Here is a 27831-nt window from a genome sequence, read left to right on the forward strand (position 1 = left end):
AACACCTGTGGGTCCCCACACAATTGGAATACGGTGCGCTCAGCAGACCTATTCACCTACGATCAGACCGCACTGAGTATGCCCAAACTCGTCTGATCTTGGTAGCCAAGCACTGCGGGGCCTGGTCAGTACCAGGTTGGGGAACCACCAGGGAATACTAGGTACCGTAGGTATTTTATTCTCCTACGCACAATACAATTTCAGGACCCACGATTAGGAATTTGACCCTAGGCTCCAATAATCATTGGACTCTTTAAGACCCGAGGGAGTGACCTCATTCCATGAGAATCTCTATTAAAGAGGATACGGATATATTTTTTCCCCCCTATTGTTTAGAATGAGGTACTACTTACTTTCGCTTACCTATACCATTATCTTGCCTATTATATTAATATCAATGCCTATGAGCATTAATGCTCCAGAATTATGAACGCTTGCTCTCTTCCTTTTTAAGTATACTATATTAAAAGTTATGTTTTAATACTTTGATATTTTAAATTTTCAAGTGTGCCCTGGAAAAAGCATATGGTTGCTTTTTGTCTTTTGCATTCCCAAGAGACCACACCCATTGTTTCATAGTTGTCATAACTATCTTCCGGGAGCACCACCAACCATTTGCTGAACTAATTATTAAAGTAGGCTCTTACGTTGGTTTAACAACATTATACATCCATTTAACTATAATTGTTACATCCTGTGCAGATTTAAGCCTTTCGACTATGAGAAATTCTCTAAGCCCCGGACCCATCGATTTTGGTCTAAAATTAAAATTCCAAAAGTGCCCCAATTTCTGCTTTAAACTTTAGGTACCATCCCAAAATGTATCACTGAGATGACAGAAGTTGATTTCGGAGCATGATTTTTGAACAGGAGCTTGGACCGTTTTGTGGTGCATGAGAAATTCCCTAATCCCCGCACCCACCAATTTTAGTAAAAAATTTAAATTCCAAAAGTGCCCCAATTTCTGCTTTAATCTTTAGGTACCATCCCAAAATGTATCACTGAGATGACAGAAGTTGATTTCGGAGCATGATTTTTGAACAGGACCTTGGACCATTTTGTGGCGTATGAGAAATTCCCTAATCCTCGGACCCATCGATTTTGGTCAAAAATGAAAATTACAAGTGCCTCAATTTCTACTTTAAACTTTTGGTACCATCCCAAAATGTATCACTGAGATGACAGAAGTTGATTTCGGAGCATGATTTTTGAACAGGAGCTTGGACCGTGTTGTGGCATATGAGAAATTCCCTAAGCCCCGGACCCATCGATTTTGGTCAAAAATGAAAATTCCAAAAGTGCACCAATTTATGCTTTAAACTTTAGGTACCATCCCAAAATATATCACTGAGATGACAGAAGTTTATTTCGGTGCATGATTTTTGAACAGGAGCTTGGACCGTGTTGTGGTGCATGAGAAATTCCCTAAGCCCCGGACCCATCAAATTTAGTAAAAAATGAAAATTCCAAAAGTGCCCCAATTTCTGCTTTAATCTTTAGGTACCATCCCAAAATGTATCACTGAGATGACAGAAGTTGATTTCGGAGCATGATTTTTGAACAGGACCTTGGACCATTTTGTGGCGTATGAGAAATTCCCTAATCCTCGGACCCATCGATTTTGGTCAAAAATGAAAATTACAAGTGCCTCAATTTCTACTTTAAACTTTAGGTACCATCCCAAAATGTATCACTGAGATGACAGAAGTTGATTTCGGAGCATGATTTTTGAACAGGAGCTTGGACCTTTTTGTGGCATTTTAGAACCCATCGATTTTGGTCAAAAATAAAAATTCCAAAAGTTCCCCAATTTCTGCTTTAAACTTAAGGTACCATTTCAAAATGTATCACTGAGATGACAGAAGTTGGTTTCGGAACATAATTTTTGAACAGGAGCTTGGACCATTTTGTGGCATATGAGAAATTCCGAAACAATGGATGTGGTCTCTTGGGAAGACAAAAGACAGAAAGCAACCATATGCCTTTTCCAGGGCACACTTGAAAATTGAAAATATGAAAGTATTAAAACATAACTTTTAATATAGTATACTTAAAAAGGACGAGAGCAAGCGTTCAGAATTCTGGAGCATTAATGCTCATAGGCATTGATAATCATATAATAGGCGATATAATGGTATAGGTAAGCAAAAGTAAGTAGTACCTCATTCAAATCAAAATGTGGTAAAAAAATATATCCGTATCCTCTTTAATAGAGATTCTCGTGGAATGAGGTCACTCCCTCGGGTCTTATAGAGTCCAATGATTATTGGAGCCTAGGGTAAAATTCCTGACCGTGGGTCCTGAAATTGTATTGTGCGTAGGAGAATAAAATACCTATGGTACCTAGTATTCCCTTGTGGTTCCCAACCAGGTACTGACCAGGCCCTGCAGTGCTTGGCTTCCAAGATCAGACGAGTTTGGGCATACTCAGTGCGGTCTGACCGTAGGTGAATAGGTCTCCTAAGCGCACCGTATTCCAATTGTGTGGGGACCCACAGGTGTTGGTAAGAAAATAAGAGTATTTGGGCTTGTTAATTATCAAATATTATCAAAATATTTTTTGGGGGGCTGTGGCAAAGATATTTAAACTCCCTGGGGTAGTTCTTGTATACAGATACAAAAATGCCCAACAAAAAAATATGGGGAGAAAAGGAACAGTAGTATCACATAGTGCCACTAATTTTCAACCCTTATAGCAATAATAAGAAAAAGGGTTAACAGAAACCACATATGGATAGCAATGCCAAGTTGTCATAGACAGCAATAGTAATCACAGATATGCAGTTTTCAAAAAAATAAAAAAAATAAATTATATATATTTTTTTATGATTACCACAAAAATTTGCCAGCAAAATATATAAACCACATACGGTAATATTCAGTGTATTGCCCAATACTGTGGACCCTAGGATTAAATGAATTCTTAAATCATAAATGCATATATCCCTTGTATGCAGATCCTCATATATCCACTCTTATGTTGTAATCCTGCAAAAATATTAACATGGTGTACAAGAAGCCATAGATATTATGACACATGATCGGGCGATCATGTGACCGAGCTCTCGGAGCGAAACACGAAAAAGAGCGATCATGTGACCAAGCTCTCGGAGCGAAACGCGCGTAAATTCCGGTTCCGGTGCCCGAACTTCCGGTCGCACGGACCGCCGCCGTCGGCACCTCATCCCTCGCCTCCTGAATCCGTTCCTTTGCCCACGAACATCCCTCCTAGGTTGGGTAAGGTCAGCATCGGCTTCGGCCAGAGAACAGGGTCCCTTTGTCCAGCCAAGGTTCTCTCCCCTATATCCATAGGAATCACCACGTACTACCCAGCCAACAAGGGATGTGGTAGAGCCCTGGTTCCCTCTTGCACTCATAGTATCTATGGCTTCTTGTACAGCATGTTAATATTTTTGCAGGATTACAACATAAGAGTGGATATATGAGGATCCTCATACAAGGGATATATGCATTTATGATTTAAGAATTCATTTAATCCTAGGGTCCACAGTATTGGGCAATACACTGAATATTACCGTATGTGGTTTATATATTTTGCTGGCAAATTTTTGTGGTAATCATAAAAAATATATATAATTTATTTATTTATTTTTATTTTTTGAAAACTGCATATCTGTGATTACTATTGCTGTCTATGACAACTTGGCATTGCTACCCATATGTGGTTTCTGTTAACCCTTTTTCTTATTATTGCTATAAGGGTTGAAAATTAGTGGCACTATGTGAGACTACTGTTCCTTTTCTCCCCATATTTTCTTGTTGGGTGTTTTTGTATCTGTATACAAGAACTACCCCAGGGAGTTTAAATATCTTTGCCACAGCCCCCCAAAAATTATTTTGATAATATTTGATAATTAACAAGCCCCAATACTCACTTATTTTCTTACCAACACCTGTGGGTCCCCACACAATTGGACTACAGTGCGCTTAGGAGACCTATTCACCTACGGTCAGACCTCACTGAGTATGCCCAAACTCATCTGATCTTGGAAGCCAAGCACTGCAGGGCCTGGTCAGTACCTGGTTGGGGAACCACAAGGGAATACTAGGTACCGTAGGTATTTTATTCTCCTACGCACAATACAATTTCAGGACCCACGGTCAGGAATTTGACCCTAGGGTCCAATAATCATTGGACTCTATAAGACCCGAGGGAGTGACCTCATTCCACGAGAATCTCTATTAAAGAGGATACGGATATATTTTTTTTACCACATTTTTTTTTGAATGAGGTACTACTTACTTTCGCTTACCTATACCATTATCTCGCCTATTATATGAATATCAATGCCTATGAGCATTAATGCTCCAGAATTATGAACGCTTGCTCTCGTCCTTTTTAAGTATACTATATTAAAAGTTATGTTTTAATACTTTCATATTTTCAATTTTCAAGTGTGCCCTGGAAAAGGCATAGAGTTGCTTTTTGTCTTTTGTCTTCCCAAGAGACCACACCCATTGTTTCATAGTTGTCATAACTATCTTCCGGGAGCACCACCAACCATTTGCTGAACTAATTATTAAAGTAGGCTCTTACATTGGTTTAACAACATTATACATCCATTTAACTATAATTGTTACATCCTGTGCAGATTTAAACCTTTCGACTATGAGAAATTCCCTAAGCCCCGGACCCATCAATTTTGGTCTAGAATTAAAATTCCAAAAGTGCCCCAATTTATGCTTTAAACTTTAGGTACCATCCCAAAATGTATCACTGAGATGACAGAAGTTGATTTTGGAGCATGATTTGTGAACAGAAGCTTTGACGTTTTTGTGGCATATGAGAAATTCCCTAAGCGTCGGACCCATCGATTTTGGTCAAACATGAAAATTCCAAAAGTGCCCCAATTTCTGCTTTAAAATTTAGGTACCATCCCAAAATGTATCACTGAGATGACAGAAGTTGATTTCGGAGCATGATTTTTTAAATAGGATTTTTGATCGTTTTGTGGCGTATGAGAAATTCCTTAAGCCCCGAACCCATCGATTTTGGTCAAAAATGAAAATTTCAAAAGTGCACCAATTTCTGCTTTTAACTTTAGGTACCATCCAAAAATGTATTACTAAGGTGACAGAAGTTGATTTCGGAGCAAAATTTTTGAACAGATAATTGGTCCGTTTTGTGGCATATGAGAAATTCCCTAAGCCCCGAACCCATCGATTTTGGACAAAAATGAAAATTCCAATAGTGCCCCAATTTCTGCTTTAAACTTAAGGTACCATCCCAAAATGTATCACGGAGGTGACAGAAGTTGATTTCGGAGCATGATTTTTGAACAGGAACTTGGACCGTTTTGTGGCGTATGAGAAATTCCCTAAGCCCCGAACTCATCGATTTTGGTCAAAAATTAAAATTCCAAAAGAGCCCCAAGTTTTGATTTAAACTTTAGGTACCATCCCAAAATGTATCACTGAGGTGACAGAAGTTGATTTTGTTGCATGATTTTTTAACAGGATCTTGGACCGTTTTTGTGGCATATAAGAAATTCCGTAATCCCTGGACCCATCGATTTTGGACAAAAATAAAAATTCCAATAGTGCCCCAATTTCTGCTTTACACTTTAGGTACCATCCCAAAATGTATAACGGAGTTGTCAGAAGTTGATTTCGGAGCATGATTTTTGAACAGAAGCTTTTGCCATTTTGTGGCATATGAGAAATTCCCTAAGCCCCAGGCACATCCACGTGGTAGTGAACCATTGTTCTGGGTGCCCAAGTGGTAGTGTGCAATTGCTCTGGGTCTCCTAGTAGTAGTGTGCCATTGATCTTGGTCCTTATTTGTAATGTGGTATTGTTCTGGGTTCCCAAGTGGTAGTTTGCCATTTTTCTGGGTACTCTAGTGGTAGTGTACTGTTGTTTTGGGTCCCCAAGTGGTAGTGTTCCATTGGTCTAGGTTTCCTTGTGGCAGAGAGTAATTGTTCTGGGTCTCCAAGTAGTAGTGTACCATTGGTCTGGGTTCCTAAGTAGTAGTGTGCCATTGCTTTTTGGTTCCTTATTTGTAATGTGCCATTGTTCTGGGTTTCCAATTTCCCTGGGTCTCCTAGTGGTAGGTTACTATTTTTATTGGTAGTCTAGTGGTAGTGTACTATTGTTCTGGGTCCCCAAGTGGTAGTCTATTATTCTGGGGCCCCTAGTGGTACTGTGCCATTGTTCTGGGTCCCCTAGTGTTAGTGTACTATTGTTCTGTATCCCCTAGTGTTAGTGTGCCATTGTTCTGGGTGCCCAAGTGGTAGCGTGCAATTGCTCTGGGTTCCCTAGTAATAGTTTGCCACTGTTCTAGTTTCCCAAGAGGTAGTGTGCCATTGATCTGGGTCCCCAAGTGGTAGTGTGCCATTGCTCTTAGTTCCTTATTTGTAAAGTGTAATTGTTCTGGGTTCTAAAGTGGTAGTTTGCCATTTTTCTGGGTACTCTAGTGGTAGTGTACTTTTTTGGGGGTCCCCAAGTGGTAGTGTGCCATTTGTCTGGGTCCCCTACTGGCTGTTTACCATTGTTCTGGGTTCTCTAGTTGTAGTGTGCAATTGTTCTAGGTCCCCAAGGGGTAGTGTGCCAATGGGTCCCCAAGTATAAATGTGTTGTTATTATTATGGAAAGAATCCAAAAGTTATTTTAAATTATTTTTTTGAGTTTATGAGAGAACTAACAATGGTAATCCTTGAAACAATGGCCCTCATTCCGAGTCGTTCGCTCGTTCTTTTTAATCGCATCGCAGTGAAAATCCGCTTAGTACGCATGCGCAATGTTCGCACTGCGACTGCGCCAAGTAGTTTTACTATGAAGAAAGTATTTTTACTCACGGCTTTTTCTTCGCTCCGGCGATCGTAGTGTGATTGACAGGAAATGGGTGTTACTGGGCGGAAACACTGCGTTTTATGGGCGTGTGGATGAAAACGCTACCGTTTCTGGAAAAAACGCAGGAGTGGCCGGCGAAACGGTGGGAGTGCCTGGGCGAACGCTGGGTGTGTTTGTGACGTCAAACCAGGAACGACATGCACTGAACTGATCGCAGATGCCGAGTAAGGTTGAAGTTACTCAGAAACTGCTAAGTAGTTTGTAATCGCAATATTGCGAATACATCGGTCGCATTTTTAAGATGCTAAGATACACTCCCAGTAGGCGTAGGCTTAGCGTGTGTAACTCTGCTAAATTCGCCTTGCGACCGATCAACTCGGAATGAGGGCCAATATATGGTGTTACTAAAAAACAGTGGTACTGTACATAGCAGAACTTGTATCCGTAAGTAATCACAAGTGTAGCAATATAAAGACATATAGTGCATTATGTATTTCAAATTTGTATTTATTTATTTATTCAGTTTCTTATATAGAGCAGCAAATTCCATAGCGTTTTACAACAGTTATAAAACAAAAATTGGTAATAACAGACAGACAGAGGTAGAAGGGCCCTGCTCACAAGCTTACAATCTATAGGAAAATATGCATTGATACACAAAGATAGGTGTTATGTATTGAATAATGGTCCACTAGATTGCAAAGGTTCTTGGCGGGCTATATTATATGGTCACATAGTCATGTTGGCCTAGGGTCAGAAGGATGGGAAAGCGACAAAAGAGAAAATATGTGAGGATATGTGTGGACTGTACATTGGGGATGTAATTGGAAAGTTTTTCAAGGTTGTGGGCGGTTCTGGAATTTGATAAGCATGTCTGAAGAGGTGAGTTTTCAGGGAATGCTTTTAGGTTTGGAGACTAGAGGAGAGTCTTATTGTGTTTGGGAGGGCATTCCACAGAGTGGATGCTGTCCGAAGAAGTCCTGAAATAGTGAGTGGGAGTGAATAATGAGTGTGGATAAGAGACGTAGATCTTGTTAAGAGCGAAGAGGTCGGGTTGGGAGTGAGTAAAAGTATTTTAGATTGAATACGGTAGAATACAGGTAACCAATGGAGAGACTGACAGAGTAGATACTCAGATGATAAATGTCTAGCAAGGGAGATTAGCCTCGCAGCAGCATTCAGAATGGATTGCAGTGGTGTGAGCTTCTTTTTGGTAAAACCAGTAAAAAGATTATTGCAATAATCAATGCAGGAGATACAGAGAGCATGGTTTCAAGTTTTTACAGTGTCTTGTGTAAGGTATAACATACCGTGTAGCCAAGGCAGCATCACTGGATGGTAGAGTTGCTGTACTGCAGAGATGGAATAACATAATTAATGGGGACTGAGTGTGGTGGGCTACCTGTCATGTGAGGGGTGGGGCCACATGACAACACACAAAACAGGACCAGCAGATACGTTGGCTTACCGGGGATCTTCCTGGGGAGCTCTATGGCCAATTGGCCCCTGGATAGAGAGATCAGGTTCGCAACTATTATTGGCTGGTGGAAATATAATTCATTCCGTCTTATTAAATATTACCACAATCACTACTGTGAAAACTAAATTTAATCTTCCACGTCTGCTGATTTTCTGTCCTGTTTTACTGTTGCTGGCTCCCATTTCCCAGCAGGGCATATTTATTTCTCCTATAATGATGTTTTTGGATCACAAACCCCAGCACAGACAAGAAGCCCATAACACCCACCACAGCCACAAGCACGGAGGATGGGACAGTATGATCCGCCTGGATTTGACCTGCAGAAAAAGTTGGAGACAAAGTTACAGATATTCATCATACCGGGATTTTGCTGGGGTAAGTCTTAGGGCTGTATTTGAGTCTGACCATGGTTGCTGCTCAGTGTGGCTAATGTACATGATCTCAACTCTACAGTCTGCATACGATGGAATAATGGAAGTGTGGGTGGCTGGTGCCAAATGCTTCTTAGGAAACAGATGAGGGAAAGGATGTGCAGCCAGGAACAAAAGGAGCCTTTCAACTGGCCTCCTTGGAATGATCTATAAGATGCAGAGGTTGGTTAAAACATATTTTTTATTGCCTCTAGGTATTCTCATCTGAAAAATTTTCATACGTCCTAGAGGATGCTGAGGACACCATTAGAACCATGGGGCACAGGTGACATGGGCACTTTAAGACTTTGAAAGTGTGTGAACTGGCTTCTCACTCTATGCCCCTCCTCCAGACTCGTTTTAGAATTGTGCCCAGTGAGGCTGGATGCACTACAGGGGGCTCTACTGAGTTTCTCTGAAAATACTTCTCCCATTGCAGTCACAATGGGAGAAAACTTCCAAGGAAGATGGTCAAGTCAGGAAACTTGTCCCCACATAAAAGTTCTGGAGCTAAGGGCCATTTACAATGGCCTCCTACAAGCGGAACATCTTCTTTGAGATCTGCCTGTACTGATCCAGTCGGACAATGTAAGAGCAGTAGTGTACATAAACTGTCAGGGCGGAACAAAAAGCAGAGCGGCGATGGCAGAAGCCACAAACATTTTCCGCTGGGCGGAAAAGTATACAATCGCTCTGTCAGCGATCTTCATTCCAGGAGTGGACAACTGGGAAGCAGACTTCCTTAGCAGACACGATCTCCATCCAGGAGAGTGGGACCTTCACTAAGAAGTCTTCGCAGAGGTGACAAGTCGTTGGGGAGTTCCTCAAGTGGACATGATGGCTTCTCGTCTCAACAAGAAGCTTCAGAGATATTGTTCCAGGTCACGGGACCCTCAAGCGATTGCAGTGGATACTCTGGTGACGCCGTGGGTGTTTCAGTCGGTGTATGTGTTTCCTCCACTTCCTATTATTCCAAAAGTTCTAAAGATCATAAGAAGAACAAAGATCTGAGAGATCCTCATTGTCCCGGACTGGCCAAGGAGGGCTTGGTATCCAGATCTTCAGGACTTACTCATCGGAGATCCCTGGCCTCTTCCTCTACGAGAGGACCTGTTAAAACAGGGGCCGTGCGTGTATCAGGACTTACTGCGGCTACGTTTGACAGCGTGGCAGTTGAATGCAAAATCCAAGCCCGTAAGGGTATTCCCAGTGAAGTCATTCCCACACTTATTCAAGCCAGAAAAGGGGTAATGTCTATACATTACCACTGTATTTGGAGAAAATATGTTTCTTGGTGTGAATCCAAGAAGGCTCTTACGGAAGAGTTTCAGTTAGGACGGTTTCTCTATTTTCTGCAAGCAGGTGTGGATGCGGGCCTAAAATTGGGCTCAATTAAGGTTTAGATTTCAGCCTTATCGGTTTTCTTTCAGAAACAATTGGCCTCCCTTCCAGAAGTTCAGACTTTCGTGAAAGGCGTGTTGCATATCCAACCTCCATTTGTGCCTCCAGTGGCACCAAGGGACCTTAATGTGGCGTTGCAGTTCCTTCAAATCACATTGGTTTGAACCTTTGCAGAAGGTGGAGTTGAAATTCCTCACTTGGAAAGTGGTCATCCTGTTGGCCTTGGCATCTGCAAGGCGGGGGTCCGAGTTAGCAGCCTTGTCTCACAAGAGCCCTTATTTGATCTTCCATGAAGATAGAGCTGAATTGAGGACACGTCAGTAATTTTTACCGAAGGTGGTTTCATCTTTCCACATAAACCAACCTATCGTGGTACCTGTGGCTACTGATGACTTCGTTGAGGCAAAGTCTCTGGATGTGGTCAGAGCTTTGAAGATTTATGTCGCCAGAACGGCTCAGATTAAGAAAACAGTCCTGTATGCTTCCAAGCAGACCATTGCACGCTGGATCTGTAACACGATTCAGCAGGCCCATTCCACGGCTGGATTACCATTACCGGAATCAGTGAAGGCCCATTCCACTAGGAAGGTGGGCTCATCCTGGGCGGCTGCCCGGGGGGGGGGGGGGGGGGGTCTCGGTATTAAAACTTTGCCGAGCAGCTACTTGGTTGGGGTCAAACACTTTTGCAAAGTTCTACAAGTTTGACACCTTGGCCGATGAAGACCTTAAGTTCGGTCAATCGGTGCTGCAGAGTCGTCGCACTCTCCCGCCCATTCTAGAGCTTTGGTATAACCCCATGGTTCTAATGGTGTTCCCAGCATCCTCTAGGACGTATGAGAAAATAGGATTTTAATACCTAATGGTAAATCCTTTTCTCTTAGTCCGTAGAGGATGCTGGGCGCCCGTCCCAGTGCGTACTGTATCTGCAGTTAATAGTTATGGTTACACATATGTTGTGTTACGTTTATTGTCAGCCTGTTGCTGCAATTGTTCATGCTGTTGGCCTTTGTTTTGTTGAATGCCACGTTGTGCGGCATGGTTGAGGTGTGAGCTGGTATGAATCTCACCTTAGTTTAACAATAAATCCTTACCTCGAAATGTCCGTCTCCCTGGGCACAGTTCCTATAACTGGAGTCTGGAGGAGGGGCATAGAGGGAGGAGCCAGTTCACATCCTTTCAAAGTCTTAAAGTGCCCATGTCTCCTGCAGATCCCTTCTATACCCCATGGTTCTAATGGTGTCCCCAGCATCCCCTACGGACTAAGAGAAAAGGATTTACCGGTAGGTATTAAAATCCAATTTTTTTAAGTGAATATCTCAATAAATATGGGAGAAAAAGTAATAAAAGTGAATATCATATCAAGGTGTTCAATTGACATAAAAATAAAAATATTTCTTCTTCTCCCTTTACTATGGTTGAGATGACTGATATAAATCTGTTTAGGTTTAGGCTATAATGAGTCACGGTGATTTACATGTTACTTCCCTCAATGTTAAGGGCTTAAATATTCCTGAGAAAAGGTCCAAACTTCTCAAATGGCTTAGAGATGAGAAAGTGGACGTTGCCTTTATTCAGGAAACTCATTTTAAGATTGGCCATGTACCGTCACTTAAATGTCATTATTATCCCCATGTCTTTATGACTAATAATCCCTCTGGTAAGACACTAGGTGTAGCTATTCTGTTTGCTCGTCACTTGCCTGTTCAAAATGTCACATCTCATAGACTAGTGGAGGGCAGGGGGTTGCTGGTAAAGTGTGATATCCATAATCAACGCTTTTCCTTTTTGACTGTATATGCTCCCAATATTAAGCAGCCTTCCTTCCTGACCTCGGTTCTGGAACTCGCCGAGCCTCTTATGGAGGGAGTGGTGGTGATGGGAGGCGACCTGAACTGGACTCTCGACCCTCTCCACGACTCATCTAAAAAGGTATCTCATAAACCGGAGAAGGAGTATAGAAGGGTGAGACGCGCTTTGCTTGACCACCAGCTGATCGACACGTGGAGGCTGACACACCCTTCAGAGGTAGACTACTCTTTCTTTTCCCATCCCCATCAGACATATTCTAGGATTGACTACTTGTTTCTAAGCCACCGACACCTACACCTAATTTCGGACACCTCTATAGGACAGATTGTATGGTCCGATCATGCCCCTGTTAATCTCACGATACGCCTTCCATCAAGTCCACGGCGTCAATGGTCATGGCGTTTCAACGACACACTTTTACAAGATGAGATATGTCGCTCTCAAATAGGAGCGGCTATAGACTCCTATATGGGCGACAATGACCTAGACGATATATATAAACTTTCGGTGTGGGAGGCACATAAATGTGTCCTGCGAGGGGTTTGCATTCAGATAGGCTCTCGACGCAAAAAGCAGAGGGAACAGCTCAGAGAGGATCTATTATTTAAAATAAAACCCTTAGAACTCTTACATAAGAAGTCCCACACTCCTCAACATTATGCAGATCTCGAGACAGCTAGGGCAGATTTGAACAGACTGCTTTCCGATAGAGTCAAGTTCTCCTACCGGAAATGTCGAAGCAGATATTATCAATGGGGCAATAAACCGGGGAAATTGTTAGCCAGGGCTCTTCGTGAACAACGTGCTATTACTTTTATTCATTGCGTTAAGGATGGTCGGGGGAAACCCCTCCACGAGACTCTCCACATAGTTAAAGCCTTCCAGGCTTATTACTCCGCCCTGTACAATCTTTCTGGGCCGTCTGGGAGGGCAGACAAGATTTCACACCAAACAGCCATAGCAGATTATTTAAACAGCATAGATTACCCTACTTTGTCAAGAGAAGATGCAGAGGGTTTGGACACACCCTTCTCCCCTGAGGAGGTTTTAAAAGTCATCGAATCCTCCCCCAATGGCAAAAGTCCGGGCCCCGACGGGTACACTATTGCTTATTATAAGGCCTTTAAGGAGAAATTAACCCCCATTCTCACAAGAGCTTTTAACACCGTGTCGGAAAAATCACAGTTCGCTTCACAATCCCTAGAGGCACATATCACAGTTTTGCCCAAGGAGGGTAAAGACCCCAGCCTCTGCTCCAGTTACCGGCCGATCTCACTATTAAATTTAGATATAAAATTCTTCGCAAAGCTGATTGCAAATCGCCTTAAATTGCTGTTGCCAGATTTAATTCATGGAGACCAGGCGGGGTTTGTCTTGGGTCGGGAAGCCAGAGATAATACCTCTAAGGTGCTTAATATGATCTATTATGCCAACCAGGCCACATCCCCCTCAATTATACTGTCAACTGATGCTGAAAAAGCGTTTGATAGGGTGGATTGGGACTTTATGTCCGGCATCCTGAGGCACCTGGGGCTTGGCAACGCTTGTCTCCATAGAATTTTATCCCTCTACTCTACGCCGTTTGCCAAAATTAAGATTAATGGCTCCTTATCGGACCCCTTTACCATTTCCAATGGCACACGACAGGGATGCCCGTTATCCCCTTTACTTTTTGTCTTATGCATGGAAGCTTTAGCGAGAAGCATTAGGGCTAACCAAAATATCTCTGGGTTATTAGTAAGAGGACGCGAATACAAATTAGCTCTGTATGCCGATGATTTGCTTGCCCTAATTTCAAACCCGGTGACTTCTCTCACAAATTTGATGCTAGAATTTGATAGGTTCGGAGCCCTTTCTAATTTTAAGATAAATTATTCCAAATCCATAGCAATGAACCTAACTACTTCCCCTGGCGTGCTGACGGGTCTGAAGGGTTCTTTCCCTTTTACCTGGCACGAACACAAAGTTAAGTACTTGGGGGTAATGCTATCTAACGATTTATCTAAAATATTTCCCTTAAATTTCGGCCCCTTGTTGAAAACACTCCGTTTAGACTTCCAGAAATGGAAGAAATTGCGTTTATCCTGGTTTGGTAGGATTAACGTGGTCAAAATGAACGCTCTCCCCAGGATTCTATTCTTTCTTCAAACCCTCCCTATATACATTCCTCCTCTGTGGTTCAGGGACGTTCAGAACCTCATTCGTACGTTTGTCTGGGGAGGTAAAGCTCCTAGATTTAAACATGACATTCTATTCCGGAGAGGACATCAAGGGGGACAACAACTCCCTCATATTCCCAGCTACTACCATGCTGTACAATTAAATAGAGTTTTGGAATGGACAAGGGCCAAAGACTGTAAACAATGGGTGCTTTTGGAAGAAGGCTGTCTCCCACATTACATAGAAATAGTTCCATGGCTGCCCTCCCTCCCGAAAATCGCTCACCCTACGGTCACCCCCACGCTTAAAGTATGGCACAAGCTCAGGTTAAAGACCCACATCTCTTCTAAGTGGTCCCCCTTGACTTCTTTTCTTCATAACCCCGAATTTGTTCCTGGACTCCACAGCCTGGCCTTTGCTTCTTGGGCTGAGGCAGGGCTTTTCAGGGTCGGTCAGCTGGTGAGTTCGGGTAGAGTGCGCTCATTCTCAGATGTTCAGTCACTCTGGAAAATATCAAGCGTCGACTTTTGGAAGTTCCTTCAGGTTCATCATTTTCTAGCGTCCTCCAAGAATTTCTCTGACATAACTAGAGGTCTCACTAATTTCGAAAAACTATGCGTTTCCACTTGCTCCCCTACACATACCATCTCCCAAATTTATGCGTTTATTGTGGAGGACCTGTTTTCCCAACCCCCTGCCTTCATGACTTCTTGGGAAAAGGAAATGCGAGGGATAGACTCTCAGGCCAATTGGGACACTATATTTCGTAATGCTCAGGCAAGCTCTCTATGTTTGTCGACGAAGGAAACGGTATATAAGCTTATATATAGATGGTACAGGACTCCCCGTGTCCTTAATAAAATGTTTCCTACCCTTTCGAATCTCTGTTGGAGGTGTAAGGGGGCTCCAGGGAGCTTTTTACACATCTGGTGGGACTGCCCTTTAATAATTCCTTTCTGGAAAGACGTTTTTAGATGCTCCGAGCTGATAGTGGGAGATGTGATACCCAGGGAGCCTGAGTTTTGGCTCTTTAATCTTACCTCAGCAAGTGCACATTCTTATAAGTGCTCACTTCTGAGACACCTTAGCAACGCTGCAAGGGCCGTGATACCGGCTCTCTGGAGGTCCACCTCCCCACCCTCGATCAAACAATGGTTTAACAAGATTACATACTTTTTAGACATGGAAGACCTTATATCCTTCTCGATGGGAAGAACCACTGACTTTACCGCTACCTGGTTTCCGTGGTTTGACTTCATGGAGTCTCCGATATACAGGTCCTATATGGTAACTTAATCATCCCCGTATAAAACTCTAGACATAAAACTTCATCTCAACTGACTTCTTCTGTATTCCCTCCTCTTCATATTTCTCACTTTCTTTCTTTTTCTACTCTCTTTTTCCTTTTCTACATTTCTCATAATTAATGCTTTATAATGTCTGTATTTCTTTATATATATTTTGATTGAAGAACAGTCAACTTTTCTGTCTGTCCTACTATGTTTAAAACAAAGTTAATAAGACGGTACGACCAGATATGTTTTCTTTTGTTTATTTTGGATTCTATTGTTTGAAAATGTTGTACTACTGTTATATCTACAGCTTTAATAAAAACAAAAATAAAAATATAACACCTCATCATTGATTGGTGATAAGCATGCATTGGACAAGCTCACACTTCGTAAGCTTGCGAGCAGGGCCTTCCTACCTCTATGTCTGTCTACTATTACCCAGTTTGTCTTATCACTGTTGTAAAGCGCAACAGAATATGCTGCGCTATATAAGAAACTGTAAATAAATAATAAATAAATCTCCTACAGTGGCTCAAATCAACCAGCCACGTTTCATAAACAATACACAATATGATCATCTTTAAGAGGATATAAATGCACCTTGTACATTTATTTAATAACCTGGATGTCCATCGATGTTAGCAAATTATAAAATAAATAAAAATTATATACACATATAATAGCTAAAAAAAAAACTTAAAAGCAATAAAACGTAAAAAAATATATAGGGTATCTTATGCATCTTAATTATTTATTTTATTTATTTATTAACAGTTTCTTATATAGCGCAGCAAATGCCGTTGCGCTTTACAATTTGAAATAACAATAACAAACTGGGTGATAACAGTCATAGAGGTAGGAAGTCCCTGCTCGCAAGCTTACAATCTATAGGGAGATAGCACCTTTCCTTGTGTACATATGCCTATCTATTACATAGAATGAGAAGACGTGTGAATATGTGTGGACTGTACAGAGTGGATGCAATTTGATAGGCTGGTTTATGAAAGTTATCTGGGCGGTTCTGGAATTTGATACGCTTGCCTAAAGAGGTGAGTTTTCAGGGAACGCTTGAAGGTTTGGAGACTAGAGGAGAGTCTTATTGTGCGTGGTAGGGCATTCCACAGAGTGGGTGCAGCCCGATGAAAGTCCTGCAGTCATGAGTGGGAGCGAGTAATGAGTGTGGATGAGAGACGCAGGTCTTGTGAAGAGTGAAGAGGTCGGGTTGGGAGATATTTTGTGATAAGCGAAGTGATGTACGTTGGTGTAGTTTGGTTAATGGTCTTGTGTGTGAGTAAAAGTATTTTATATTGAATGCGGTAGAGTACAGGTAACCAATGGAGGGACTGACAGAGTGGATCTGCAGACGATGAACGTCTAGCGAGGAAGATAAGCCTCGCCGCTGCATTCAGAATGGATTGTAGTGGTGAGAGTCTCATTTTGGGAAGACCAGTTAGGAGACTATTACAATAATCAATGCGGGAGATAATGAGAGCGTGGATTAGAGTTTTAGCAGTGTCTTGTGTAAGGTATGGTCGTATTTTGGATATGTTTTTTAGATGTATGTAACATGATCTTGAGTCAGATTGAAAGTGGGGAACAAAGGACAGATCAGAGTCAAGGATGACACCTAGGCAGCGAGCTCGTGGGGTAGGGTAGGGTAGATCTTAATCACTTTTTTTGAGTATCCTAACATCGACGGACATGGGGCTATTAAATAAATATCCAAGATGCATTTACATCCTCTTAGAGTAGCGTATATTGTATACTGTTCATGAAAACACAGCTTATTGGTTTCAAATTGATCTAAACCAGTTCCTGTCTTCCTCTACACATCTTCATGGAATAAGACCACAGGGGTACAGAGAGAGAAACATGACCCCAACAACCACAGTAGGACTACGGTGCAGGAGTTTATCCGTCACATGTTTAACACCAATCAATGATGATTTGTTATATTTTTAGGTCATTTAAATTACGATATACACTATTAATGCAGTTTTTCTCCATCATATTTCAGGATATCCACTTGAAGAAATGTTCATATAAGAAATGACCTAGAACCAACAGAAAGCACCGAAACCATCCATACTATGAAATAATGTTATGCCCCATCACACATAAAGAGTGACTTAGAGTTGGAAGTAAAAAGTTGCCTATTTATGCCTGCACACTTGCCTTTCATATTTATATTTTAGGTAGGTACGATACATTTTAGGAAGGTACGACACATCACCTAATCTGTGCAACCTTAACTATTGTAGCATATAGTATTCATGACGTGCAGATATTCTGCTGTCAGAAACATACTTTGTACCTGCAGAATGCAGGTGCAGAATTAATGATGATGAAAATATGTAACAATACGTGTACCCTAAAATGCTGACAAATGACAGAGGCTGTGGCTCAAGTGTCTGTACACCCTTACTGTAGTCTACTTGCTCGTGAGCGCCTAAAATTTTGTGTGAGGCACATGAATTGGGGAGTGCGGATGGCGTAGTGGTTAACATTACTGCCTCACAGCACTGTGGTCAAACATCAATTCCCATTCATGGTCCATCTGTGTGGAGCTTGCGTATTCTTCACATGCTTGCGTGGGTTTTAATCCAAGTGTTCCGATTTCCCCCACAACCCCCCCCCCCCCAAAAAAAAAACACCCTTGTAGTTTAATTGGTACTGACAAAAAAATGTAATCTTGGTGTGTGTGTGTGTGTGTGTGTGTGTGGTGTGTGTGTGTGTGTGTGTGTGTGTGTGTGTGTGTGTGTGTACATGCAATATGCAATATAGAGTGTAAGCTCTGCTGGGGCAGGGTCTGATGTGAGTGACTGAAATATTCTCCGTAAAGTGCAGCGGAATATGTGTTAGTAAATATTAATGATAATGTAAATGTACTAGAGTCCAACTATCAATGAGACCTGCAGAGATTCACAATTATCCCATTGACCATTATAAAACAGGCTTACCATTTGGGTTGCAGTTGGTTTACCGACGGTCATTTACCTACAGTCAAAATACCAACATTCACAATACCGACATGTTCAAAATGCCAACATAGGCCCTCATTCCGAGTTGTTCGCTCGTTATTTTTCATCGCATCGCAGTGAAATTTCGCTTAGTGCGCATGCGCAATATTCGCACTGCGACTGTGCCAAGTAACTTTGCTATGAAGATAGGATTTTTACTCACGGCTTTTTCATCGCTCCGGCGATCGTAGTGTGATTGACAGGAAATGGGTGTTACTGGGCGGAAACTGGCCGTTTTATGGGCGTGTGGGAAAAAACGCTACCGTTTCCGGAAAAAACGCAGGAGTGGCCGGAGAAACGGGGGAGTGTCTGGGCGAACGCTGGGTGTGTTTATGACGTCAAACAAGGAACGACAAGCACTGAACTGATCGCAGATGCAGAGTAAGTCTGAAGCTACTCAGAAACTGCTAAGTAGTTTGTAATCGCAATATTGCGATTACATCGTTCGCAATTTTAAGAAGCTAAGATTCACTCCCAGTAGGCGGCTGCTTAGCGTGTGCAACTCTGCTAAATTCGCCTTGCGAGCGATCAACTCGGAATGAGGGCCATAGTTAGAACACAGACATTTGAACTGCCTACATGTCAAAATGCCGACATAGTCAGAACACCGACATTTAAAATGCCTAGATGTCAAATTGCCGACATGAGTTTTTAAGGAATTTTCCCCCCAAAACAGACTTGTTCATACTTTACCATCTCAGTGGAGCTGGAGGGAGGGGGAATATAATAGTGTTCCGAGCGCAGCGAGCCATGTGAAGGGACGCGGTACACTTACATGGTGTCCACACCATCCTATGTTGACAGTGACACAAAAAACACCAGAAAAACTCATGTCAGCATTTAAAATGTTGGTATTCTGACTATGTCGGCATTTTGACCATGTCGGCATAATGAATGTCGGTATTTTGACCGTGTTTGCAGTTTGACTGTTGGTCAATGGCTGTCGGGATTATGACCAGCAGTATTGTGACTGTCGGTAGATCATACTAAACCCTACCATACTATCTATTTTAACCGGAACATTTGTGAATTACACAGGTTCTGTGGCTGGCTGACTTCAAGCCTGAATTTCACCTGATTTTAATCAGCCACAGAACCTGTGTAATCCATGAGTGTCCCAGGTTAAAGCATAGTATGGTAAGCCTAATTATATACCGTACTCAGGACCTTGGCCCTCATTCCGAATTGTTCGCTTGCTAGCTGCTTTTAGCAGCTTTGCACACGCTAAGCCGCCGCCTACTGGGAGTGAATCTTAGCTTCTTAAAATTGCGAATGAAAGATTTGCAATATTGCGAAAAGACATCTCTGTGCAGTTTCTGAGTAGCTCGAGACTTACTCTTCCAGTGTGATCAGCTCAGTGCTTGTCGTTCCTGGTTTGACGTCACAAACACACCCAGCGTTCGCCCAGACACTCCTCCCTTTCTCCAGCCACTCCCGCGTTTTTCCCAGAAACGGTAGCGTTTTTTCCCACACGCCCATAAAACGGCCTGTTTCCGCCCAGAAACTCCCACTTCCTGTCAATCACATTACGATCACCAGAACGAAGAAAAAACCTCGTAATGCCGTGAGTAAAATACCTAACTGCATAGAAAATTTACTTGGCGCAGTCGCAGTGCGAACATTGCGCATGCGCAATAAGCGTAAAATCGCTGCAATGCGAAAAAAATACAGAGCGAACAACTCGGAATGACCACTCTTATTCAGAGATGTACGTTGCTGCATCCCGCAGCGTAGTTTGCCTATATCGGTAAACACACATGCACTGTGACCGCATTGCACCTTTGGGGGTGGGGGCATAGAGAGCCGAAAGGGGGCATACGGAAGCATTTTTGGGGCAGTAAATGAATAGGTAATGCAACTATGCGCACGTCTTCCAGCATATACATCGCGCTGCCCGCTGTTTCTCCATCCGCAGTCGCAGTCATTATGTATTGGAATTTGCATTTACGCCATGCTGAGTGTAAGAGATTAGTGTGAGATCAGGACCGGATTTACTGCAAGGCAAGCTAGGCGTCCCTGGCTGTACCTGTCTCTCTGCCCCACATGTGGAATCTGGATGCTGCTGCTGAGCCGCACACGCTGGAGGTGAGCACCGATCTCCCCCTCCGATCACATCACAAGGTGCACATCTCTGTGCCCCAACCCTGCCATGTGTGCTGCGGATCGCTGCCCGTCGTCTGTGCACTGCAGCAGTCTGTGCACCTTCTACCCGCTTCCTCCATATTTGCACCCCCATTGGGCCACCCCCCTCTCCCTTTTTAGCAGCTGCGGGCCGCTGCCACACAGTGACAGTGCTGCGCCCACGATAAGGGCATGGCTGTATGTGTAAGCACCGTAGATCCCTGCTACTTTGGCTGTGCAAAGGCAACAACACTGTGTAGCCTGTATGGCCACAGCTGCACAGCCAATACCTTCCTCGCTGGTGGCTCCTCCTTACACTATAGTGTAGCAGAAGCAGGCTGCGGGACCCGCTCCTCGTCCTCTGAAGGCAACGCAGTGGCTGCAGGAATCATGAGCAACAGCTGAATGAGAATCAGGCTGGTAAGTGTTGTGCCCCCCTGGGGAGACTCCAATTATCAACATCAGCACGCATTAAAGTGTCGGCTATTTATTATTCACAGTACATGGTGACACTGAGGAGGAATAACAGCTCCCAGTACAAACTGTATTTTGGTTGAACCCATCATTTGAAGGGTCACTAGCTATTGCAGTTTTTTCTTTCCCTTGCTATTACCACTTCACATCCTCTCTTTGGGGGACATTTACTAAGCAGTGATAAGAGCGGAGAAGTGAGCCAGTGGAGAAGTTGCACATGGCAACCAATCAGCACTGAAGTAACATCTATAATTTGTATACTATAAAATGATACAGAGCTGCTGATTGGTTGATGGGACAACTTCTCCACTGGCTCACTTCTCCACTCTTATCACTGCTTAATAAATGTACCCCTTTGTCCCCTCACATCCTTTATACATCTCTCTCCCTGCCTTGTGCTTACTCCCCCCGACCTCTCGCTCTCTCTCCCCCATCTCTCTCTGTCCACCACATATCTCACTTCCCCCCAACACCTTTTCCCCTCCATGTCTCTCTCTTCCCCACTTCTCTTACCATTGCCTCTCTCTCCATATCCAGTGTGGTGAAACACGTAAGGGGCATTATGGTGTGTGGCATAACATGTAAGGGGCAGTACAGTGTGATGTAATATGTAAGGGGCATTACGGTGTGGTGCATAATGTGTAAGGGGCATTACAGTGCGCTGTATTATGTGTAAGGGGCATTACAGTGTGGGGCATAATGTGTAAAGGGCATTACGGTGTGATGTAATATGTAAGGGGCATTACGGTGTGTGACGTAATATGTAAGGGGCATAACTCTGTGGTGCGTAATGTGTGAGAAGCATTGCAGTGTGGTGTAATGTGTAAGTGGCATTACGGTGTGGTGCATAATATGTAAGGGGCATTACTCTGTGGTGTATAAAGGACATTACGGTGCGCGGTATTATGTGTAAGTGGCATTACAGTGTGGGGCATAATGTGTAAGGGGCATTACAGTGTGTGATGTAATATGTAAGGGGCATTACGGTGTGTGATGTAATATGTAAGGGGCATAACTCTGTGGTGCGTAATGTGTGAGGGGCATTGCAGTGTGGTGTAATGTGTAAGTGGCATTACAGTGTGGTGCATAATGTGTAAGGAGCATTACTCTGTGGTGTGTAAAGGGCATTACGGTGTGTGGCGTAACATGTAAGGTGCATTATGGTGTGTAAGCGGCATACTATAAGGAGGAAAAATTAAAAATAATGTAAGGGGCATGAATCAGGAACAAAAATATACAGTAGTGCTATGGAGTGCTTGAGTGAGGGGACCTCAAACCGTTATCTTGCCTAGGGCCCCATGAGGTCTAAATCCGTGTCTGTGTGAGATAGGCGTCCCTCCGACATATATATAACTCAGAATAGGATGCAACTCTATCTACACTCCCCTGACACACAAAACATTTTTTTTTGCATGCATTCGCACTAATGGTGCCCATATGCCACCCATTAATGCCCACTTAGTGGCTGCAGAGAAATGACACAGAATTGCTGGTGGATCAGCAAAGATGTGTATGTTCACTACAGCTTATGCAGAGCAGATGCAGGCGTACAGGAGGTGCGTGTGACTCAGAATCAGACACTGGCAGCTGTGTTGCTGGGAATATCGCCTCCACTGGATCAATTAAAAAACAATGGCCCTCATTCCGAGTTGTTCGCTCGCAAGGCGAATGTAGCAGAGTTACACACGCTAAGCCGCCGCCTACTGGGAGTGAATCTTAGCTTCTTAAAATTGCGACCGACGTAGGCGCAATATTGCGATTACAACCGAGATAGCAGTTTCTGAGTAGCTTCAGACTTACTCTGCCTGTGCGATCAGTTCAGTGCTTTTCGTTCCTGGCTGACGTCATAAACACACCCAGCGTTCGCCCAGGCACTCCCACCGTTTCTCCGGCCACTCCTGCGTTTTTTCCGGAAACGGTAGCGTTTCCAGCCACACGCCCCTAAAACGCCGTGCATCCGCCCAGTAACACCCATTTCCTGTCAATCACAATGCGAACGTCGGAGCGATGAAAATGCCGTGAGTAAACTTACTTTCTTCATAGTAAAGTTACTTGGCGCAGTCGCAGTGCGAACATTGCGCATGCGTACTAAGAGAATTCTCACTGCGATGCGATGAAAAACTCAGAGCGAACAACTCGGAATGAGGGCCAATATACAGTTATTAGTTGAACACGTTGGACCCATATCTGAGATTGTATTTCTGTTTCTGTTTGTTGCATGTCTGTATGTTACATATCTGTTTGTTGCATGTCTGTTGCTAGATATCATGTAGTATGTTTGTATGTTGCATGTCTGTTAGACTGCATGTTACATGTCTGTATGTTGTATGTCTGTTGCATGTCTGTTAGTTGCATGTCTGTTGCTAGACTGCATGTAGTATGTCTACTTGTTGTATGTCTGTATATTGTATGTCTGTTTGTTGCATGTCTGTAATGTCGTGCTTATGTCTATTTGTTGCATGTCTTTGCTGCAAGTCTCTGTGTTGCATGTCTATATACAGTATTTTGCATGTCTGATTGTGGTCTGTCTGTCTGTCTGTCTGTTACATGTCTGTATGTTTATGTCGGTTTGATGTATGTATGTTATATCTCTGGGCACTGTTGCCGCTGAACTACTTTGTTTTGGTGGCTGGGAATTGGATATTTATGGGTTATGTAGACAGATACCACAAGACGGGCACAAAACAAATGAAAGAAATATACTAGAACATACTCACCAGACTTAAACAGAATAGGCCCCTGAGATAGCCTGGCTGAGTTTAGCTGCCTGTCGGAGCTGTGGGTATCACGTCGGTGTCTCCGCATGTTGCATCCTTGTGTACAGTGGTTTGGAGAAGTATCATTGTGACAGATGATGACGTTGCAGGTCAGATAAACCTCCTGGAAGTCGTAAAACCTAAATACATGGACACTGAAGCGTTGTAGCCTGTGGTCTGAGACTGGGTGAGTCTGCAAGGTAGAGTCACTAGAACACCTGAGAACAAGAAGAGATAGAATGTCATGAAAAAACATCATCTGACAGGGCATGCTGGTACTTGTAGTTCCACCACACTGAGACTGCCTACCTCTGCTATAAAATAATGCAATTATAGAGGTATTTCCCTGACATTGGTCTGTCTTCACCTTTCTTCATTAAACTCTTTACACAGATATAGCCCTTCTCATCGTGGGCGGGATGTACTAATGTGCATCGCCGCCTATCGCCGCCCTGCGCCACGATGCTGATCGCATATGTACTAACACATGCGATCAGCATTGCGGAGGACAGCTCTTCCGATAAGAGCTGTCCTCCGCGATGCACAGCGGCAGCCTGACTTCCGGGATTCAGCCCCAGGAGTCAGTCTGCGCATATGCGTGGGAGACGGGGGCGGCCGCACGGCATGCTGGGAGGGATCCGATTGGATCCCTCACACAGCGCCGCGGAGAGAAGCCCATAGGCTTCTATGGACTATCACCAGCTAAAGCTTGCGTACCCCGCAGCGGCGCTGACCTGCCGGCCGGGGGTTAGTACATCAGGAAAATGCGGTAAACAGGGGGTTTACAGCATTTTCCGCTTAGTACATCCTGCCCCGTGTCTTCCCATGGGAAATACAAGCACACTGGGCGCACCTAGTCTCACCCGGCTACGCCTAGCTGCTGCAATTCCCACTCAATACATTCCAAGCGTGGCTACATCTGTACTTCCAACCTGACATTAGGAATGTGGGGCCACTTTATGGATCAGTTTACTACTGCTAATGATGTGATCAGTTTAGTGTACCCACCAGAACATGGCAATATCACGCCTATTCTGCTCAGCATGTTGTATGAAGTCTACATGTATGTAATAATTACCCGTGCTGGATGAGATTGTATGTCCGCTCTGTATCCTCCAGTGACGGGGAAGCCCTGCAGTTTTCTGCCAGGATCTGTATCCCCGTTTCACCTGAATCCACTCTGAACTCCACGTGTAGATGACCATGGATGTCAACCGCATAAGGATACCTGGTAATCAGGTTGGTAAAGTCGCTGTTCTGATAGAGCTTCAGGGAGACGTTATAGTGACTCTTATAGACCACGTCTGTGACTTTAGGGTGATAGTAGAACCCAAGGGTCTCATTGGTTTCTATTTCACACCTCACTGGGATCTCAATGCGGTGTACTCTGGTCTCTGGGATTGTTCCGTAGATGGTATTTACATAGTATGTCTTCCCATCTTCAATCTGTGGAAGCATCCAGATAGTAGGAGGTTTTATACTATTGTAGTGTGCAGAGAATGGCACTAACGTAATATTAAAAGTGTCTGTTCATCTAATACAGTGATTTCTATATTCTAACATTCATTTTACCTTCCCATATTTATCAAATCAATTTTTTGGGAAATCTCTTGTTAAAAGTGTTTTTTGGCTGATCAACACAAAATGTCAATATCTCCAGCATTTAATAAGGGAGGTCAGAGATATCTGATGTGATTCCTCCATTTACATGGGGGCTACTAAATTGAGAAAATATTCAACAGCTTGGCACCGATAGTGAATCTTATGGGCTATGTTATACAAAGTTTTCTAGAGAGGGATCCAAGGTCGCCCACCCCCCAGTAATCTACACATCCACACTAATGCATTAGCGCAGCTGGGGTCTGATACCAGAAGAATGGTGCTCACCATAGAGATCACTTTACTTTTACGTATTGCAGGAATGGGTGCCCACCAGGGATATGTGATTATTGGTAATTCTGCCAACACCCCAGTTCTTATTGCCACAACATGTGGTGATAAGGAATTATAAATATCAGCACCAATATTGGAATAATGGTAACTGTGTCCCTAATGCTCTTGTGGAACTGTGTCTGTAGCCTCCAATATTGTGGGTGTGATGTACTAAACAGAAAATACGGTAAAACCCCATTTACCGCATTTTCTGAATGTTCTAAATGCTGGCCACGGGTCACAGCTGGGGAGGGGAACACCAGCTTTTGTTGGCATCATCCCTCAGAAGCCTATGGACTTCTATCCACAGCGCTGGTGTGAAGGATCCGGTCGTATCCCCAACAGCACGCCCCACGGCTGCCCAGTCACGCTTTGCATGCTCAGAACGCCTACCGTGTCATAAACCCTGAAGTCCAGGGCCCCCCGGACATCGCAAAAGGACAACTCTTATCAAAGGAGCTGTAATTCGCTATACCAACCACATATGTTAGGCATATGCAATTGGAATTGGTGCAATAGGTGGCGATGTCAATTAGTATATCCCGCCCTGTATCTCCAGAGAAGTAGCAAATAAAAAGCTAGAAGTTAATGCTAGAATAACGCAGCAATACAAGCAATTGCTGGTAGTACAGTAAATCTCACCAGGACATCAGATCCACATCTACTGAACGGTATTTTAATGAGAGTGACATCTCCCTTCAGCTCCGCCTTGCACAGAGGGTCTTCCAGGTGGATATCAGATGCATCGAGATTGGCCTCAGTCACCAAGCTGAGGGGTAGATGGTATTCAGCTACATGAGAGAGACAGCTTAGTGTGCCCTCAGGTTTATGGTCTTCTGTTGGTGCTGGGGATAGTTCATCTTTCGGTGTTGGTGATGGGTCTTCTGTTGGTGCTGGGGATAGTTCATTTGACAAAAAATAAGATATTTCCCACATTAATAACTACAGTAAGTGCATATTTCAGTGGTTGCTCACACTCTGATAACATGAATGATTTTCTACTCCTGTACATGCAGTTCCTGCTGCTTCTGCTAAATATATCAACGTATTAATTTCTGTTTCTGGCTTAATTTTCTGCTTTGCAGTCATGTCTTTATATGAGCTGGGAATAATATCTGTTTCCAAATCCTAATATAAGTTAAAGGACCATTAAACCTAAATGCAAATAATTGGCTAATATATATCAGCTCCTAATAACATATTCATAGTAAATCTATCAGTAGCTCATACCGTACATTTTAGAAAGCAAAATAGGGGCAGAAAAATTCCCTCCCACATACCTCCAAACTTTTAAGTACACTGTGTCAGGACACTTGCGCAGTGTAGCCACATGCATCCCGAAAAAGGGGTGTGGCCTTGTGTGAGGGGCATGGCCACTGCAGAGTGGCCGTGGTAGAGCTGCGAGGACCCATTTTTCATCATTTTAGTTGGCATGCCCAGTGCTGATTAAAGGCACCCCAAACTGCCCCCCCCCAACACACACACACACACACACACACACAGACACACACACACACACACACACACACACACACACACTGACCCACGAGACACTACTGCCCCCCTCTCTCAGCCCAACATCTGCCCTCCATTTCTTTGCCCAGCATATGCCTCCCCTTCTCTCTCTGTCCAGCATCTGGCTGTTCTCCCCTCTCTCTGCCCAGAATCTGCCCCCAACCTCTCCCTGCCCAGCATATGGCTAATCCACCCTCTGTGTCGTCCGTCTGTCGTCGTCATCGTCCCCCACTCTGCATAGCATCTGGCTGCCAACTACCTCTCTCTGTCCAGAATGTGGCTGTCCCTCACTTTTCTCTACGCAGTACCTGTCTCCCACCATCTCTCTGCCCAGCATCTGTCATCCCTCTCCTCTCTCTGCACAGCTTATGGCTGTCCCCCCTCTCTCTGCCCAGCCTCTGCCCCCACCCTTTTTCTGCCCAGCATATGGCTATCCCACAGTCTGTCTACCCGACATCTGTCTCCCCTGACTCTCTGCCTAGCATCTGGCTGCCAACTATCCCTCGCTGTCAAGAATCTGGCTGTCCCACACTTTTCTCTCCCCACCTACCACCTGACTTTCTCCCTCCTCTCTTTAGACTCATTGTACCCCATTTTTCATATCTGTACTCCATATTTGTTCCACTCCTTTTCCCTTGTTCCCCTCAC

At 43.6% G+C, this 27831-nt stretch overlaps 1 protein-coding gene and 3 pseudogenes across 2 annotated transcripts in view; 2 read left to right on the plus strand and 2 right to left on the minus strand.

The window, feature by feature from the left end:
- The first annotated feature begins 54 nt into the window (after nt 1-54).
- On the plus strand, nt 55-173 carry LOC134964742 (5S ribosomal RNA; annotated as a pseudogene).
- Nucleotides 174-2331: 2158 nt separating this feature from the next.
- On the minus strand, nt 2332-2449 carry LOC134959078 (5S ribosomal RNA; annotated as a pseudogene).
- A 1514-nt stretch (nt 2450-3963) lies between these two features.
- Nucleotides 3964-4082, plus strand: LOC134963401 (5S ribosomal RNA; annotated as a pseudogene).
- A 3255-nt stretch (nt 4083-7337) lies between these two features.
- LOC134957106 (uncharacterized) overlaps nt 7338-27831 on the minus strand; it is an 80719-nt gene continuing 60225 nt past the window's right edge. The window contains exons 3-6 of one of the 2 annotated variants that reach the window (XM_063938842.1): nt 26311-26513; nt 24815-25182; nt 23698-23954; nt 7338-8610 (exon numbers count right to left, since the gene is read on the minus strand). In XM_063938842.1, coding sequence (XP_063794912.1) covers nt 8456-8610; nt 23698-23954; nt 24815-25182; nt 26311-26513 — 983 coding nt within the window. In that variant the 3' untranslated portion in view covers nt 7338-8455. Of the gene's footprint in view, nt 8611-23697; nt 23955-24814; nt 25183-26310; nt 26562-27831 lie in introns of both variants that reach the window. The other variant, XM_063938841.1, reaches the window with a different exon arrangement.

This window comes from Pseudophryne corroboree, chromosome 9 (assembly GCF_028390025.1).
Source record: "Pseudophryne corroboree isolate aPseCor3 chromosome 9, aPseCor3.hap2, whole genome shotgun sequence".
Lineage (NCBI taxonomy): Eukaryota > Metazoa > Chordata > Amphibia > Anura > Myobatrachidae > Pseudophryne > Pseudophryne corroboree.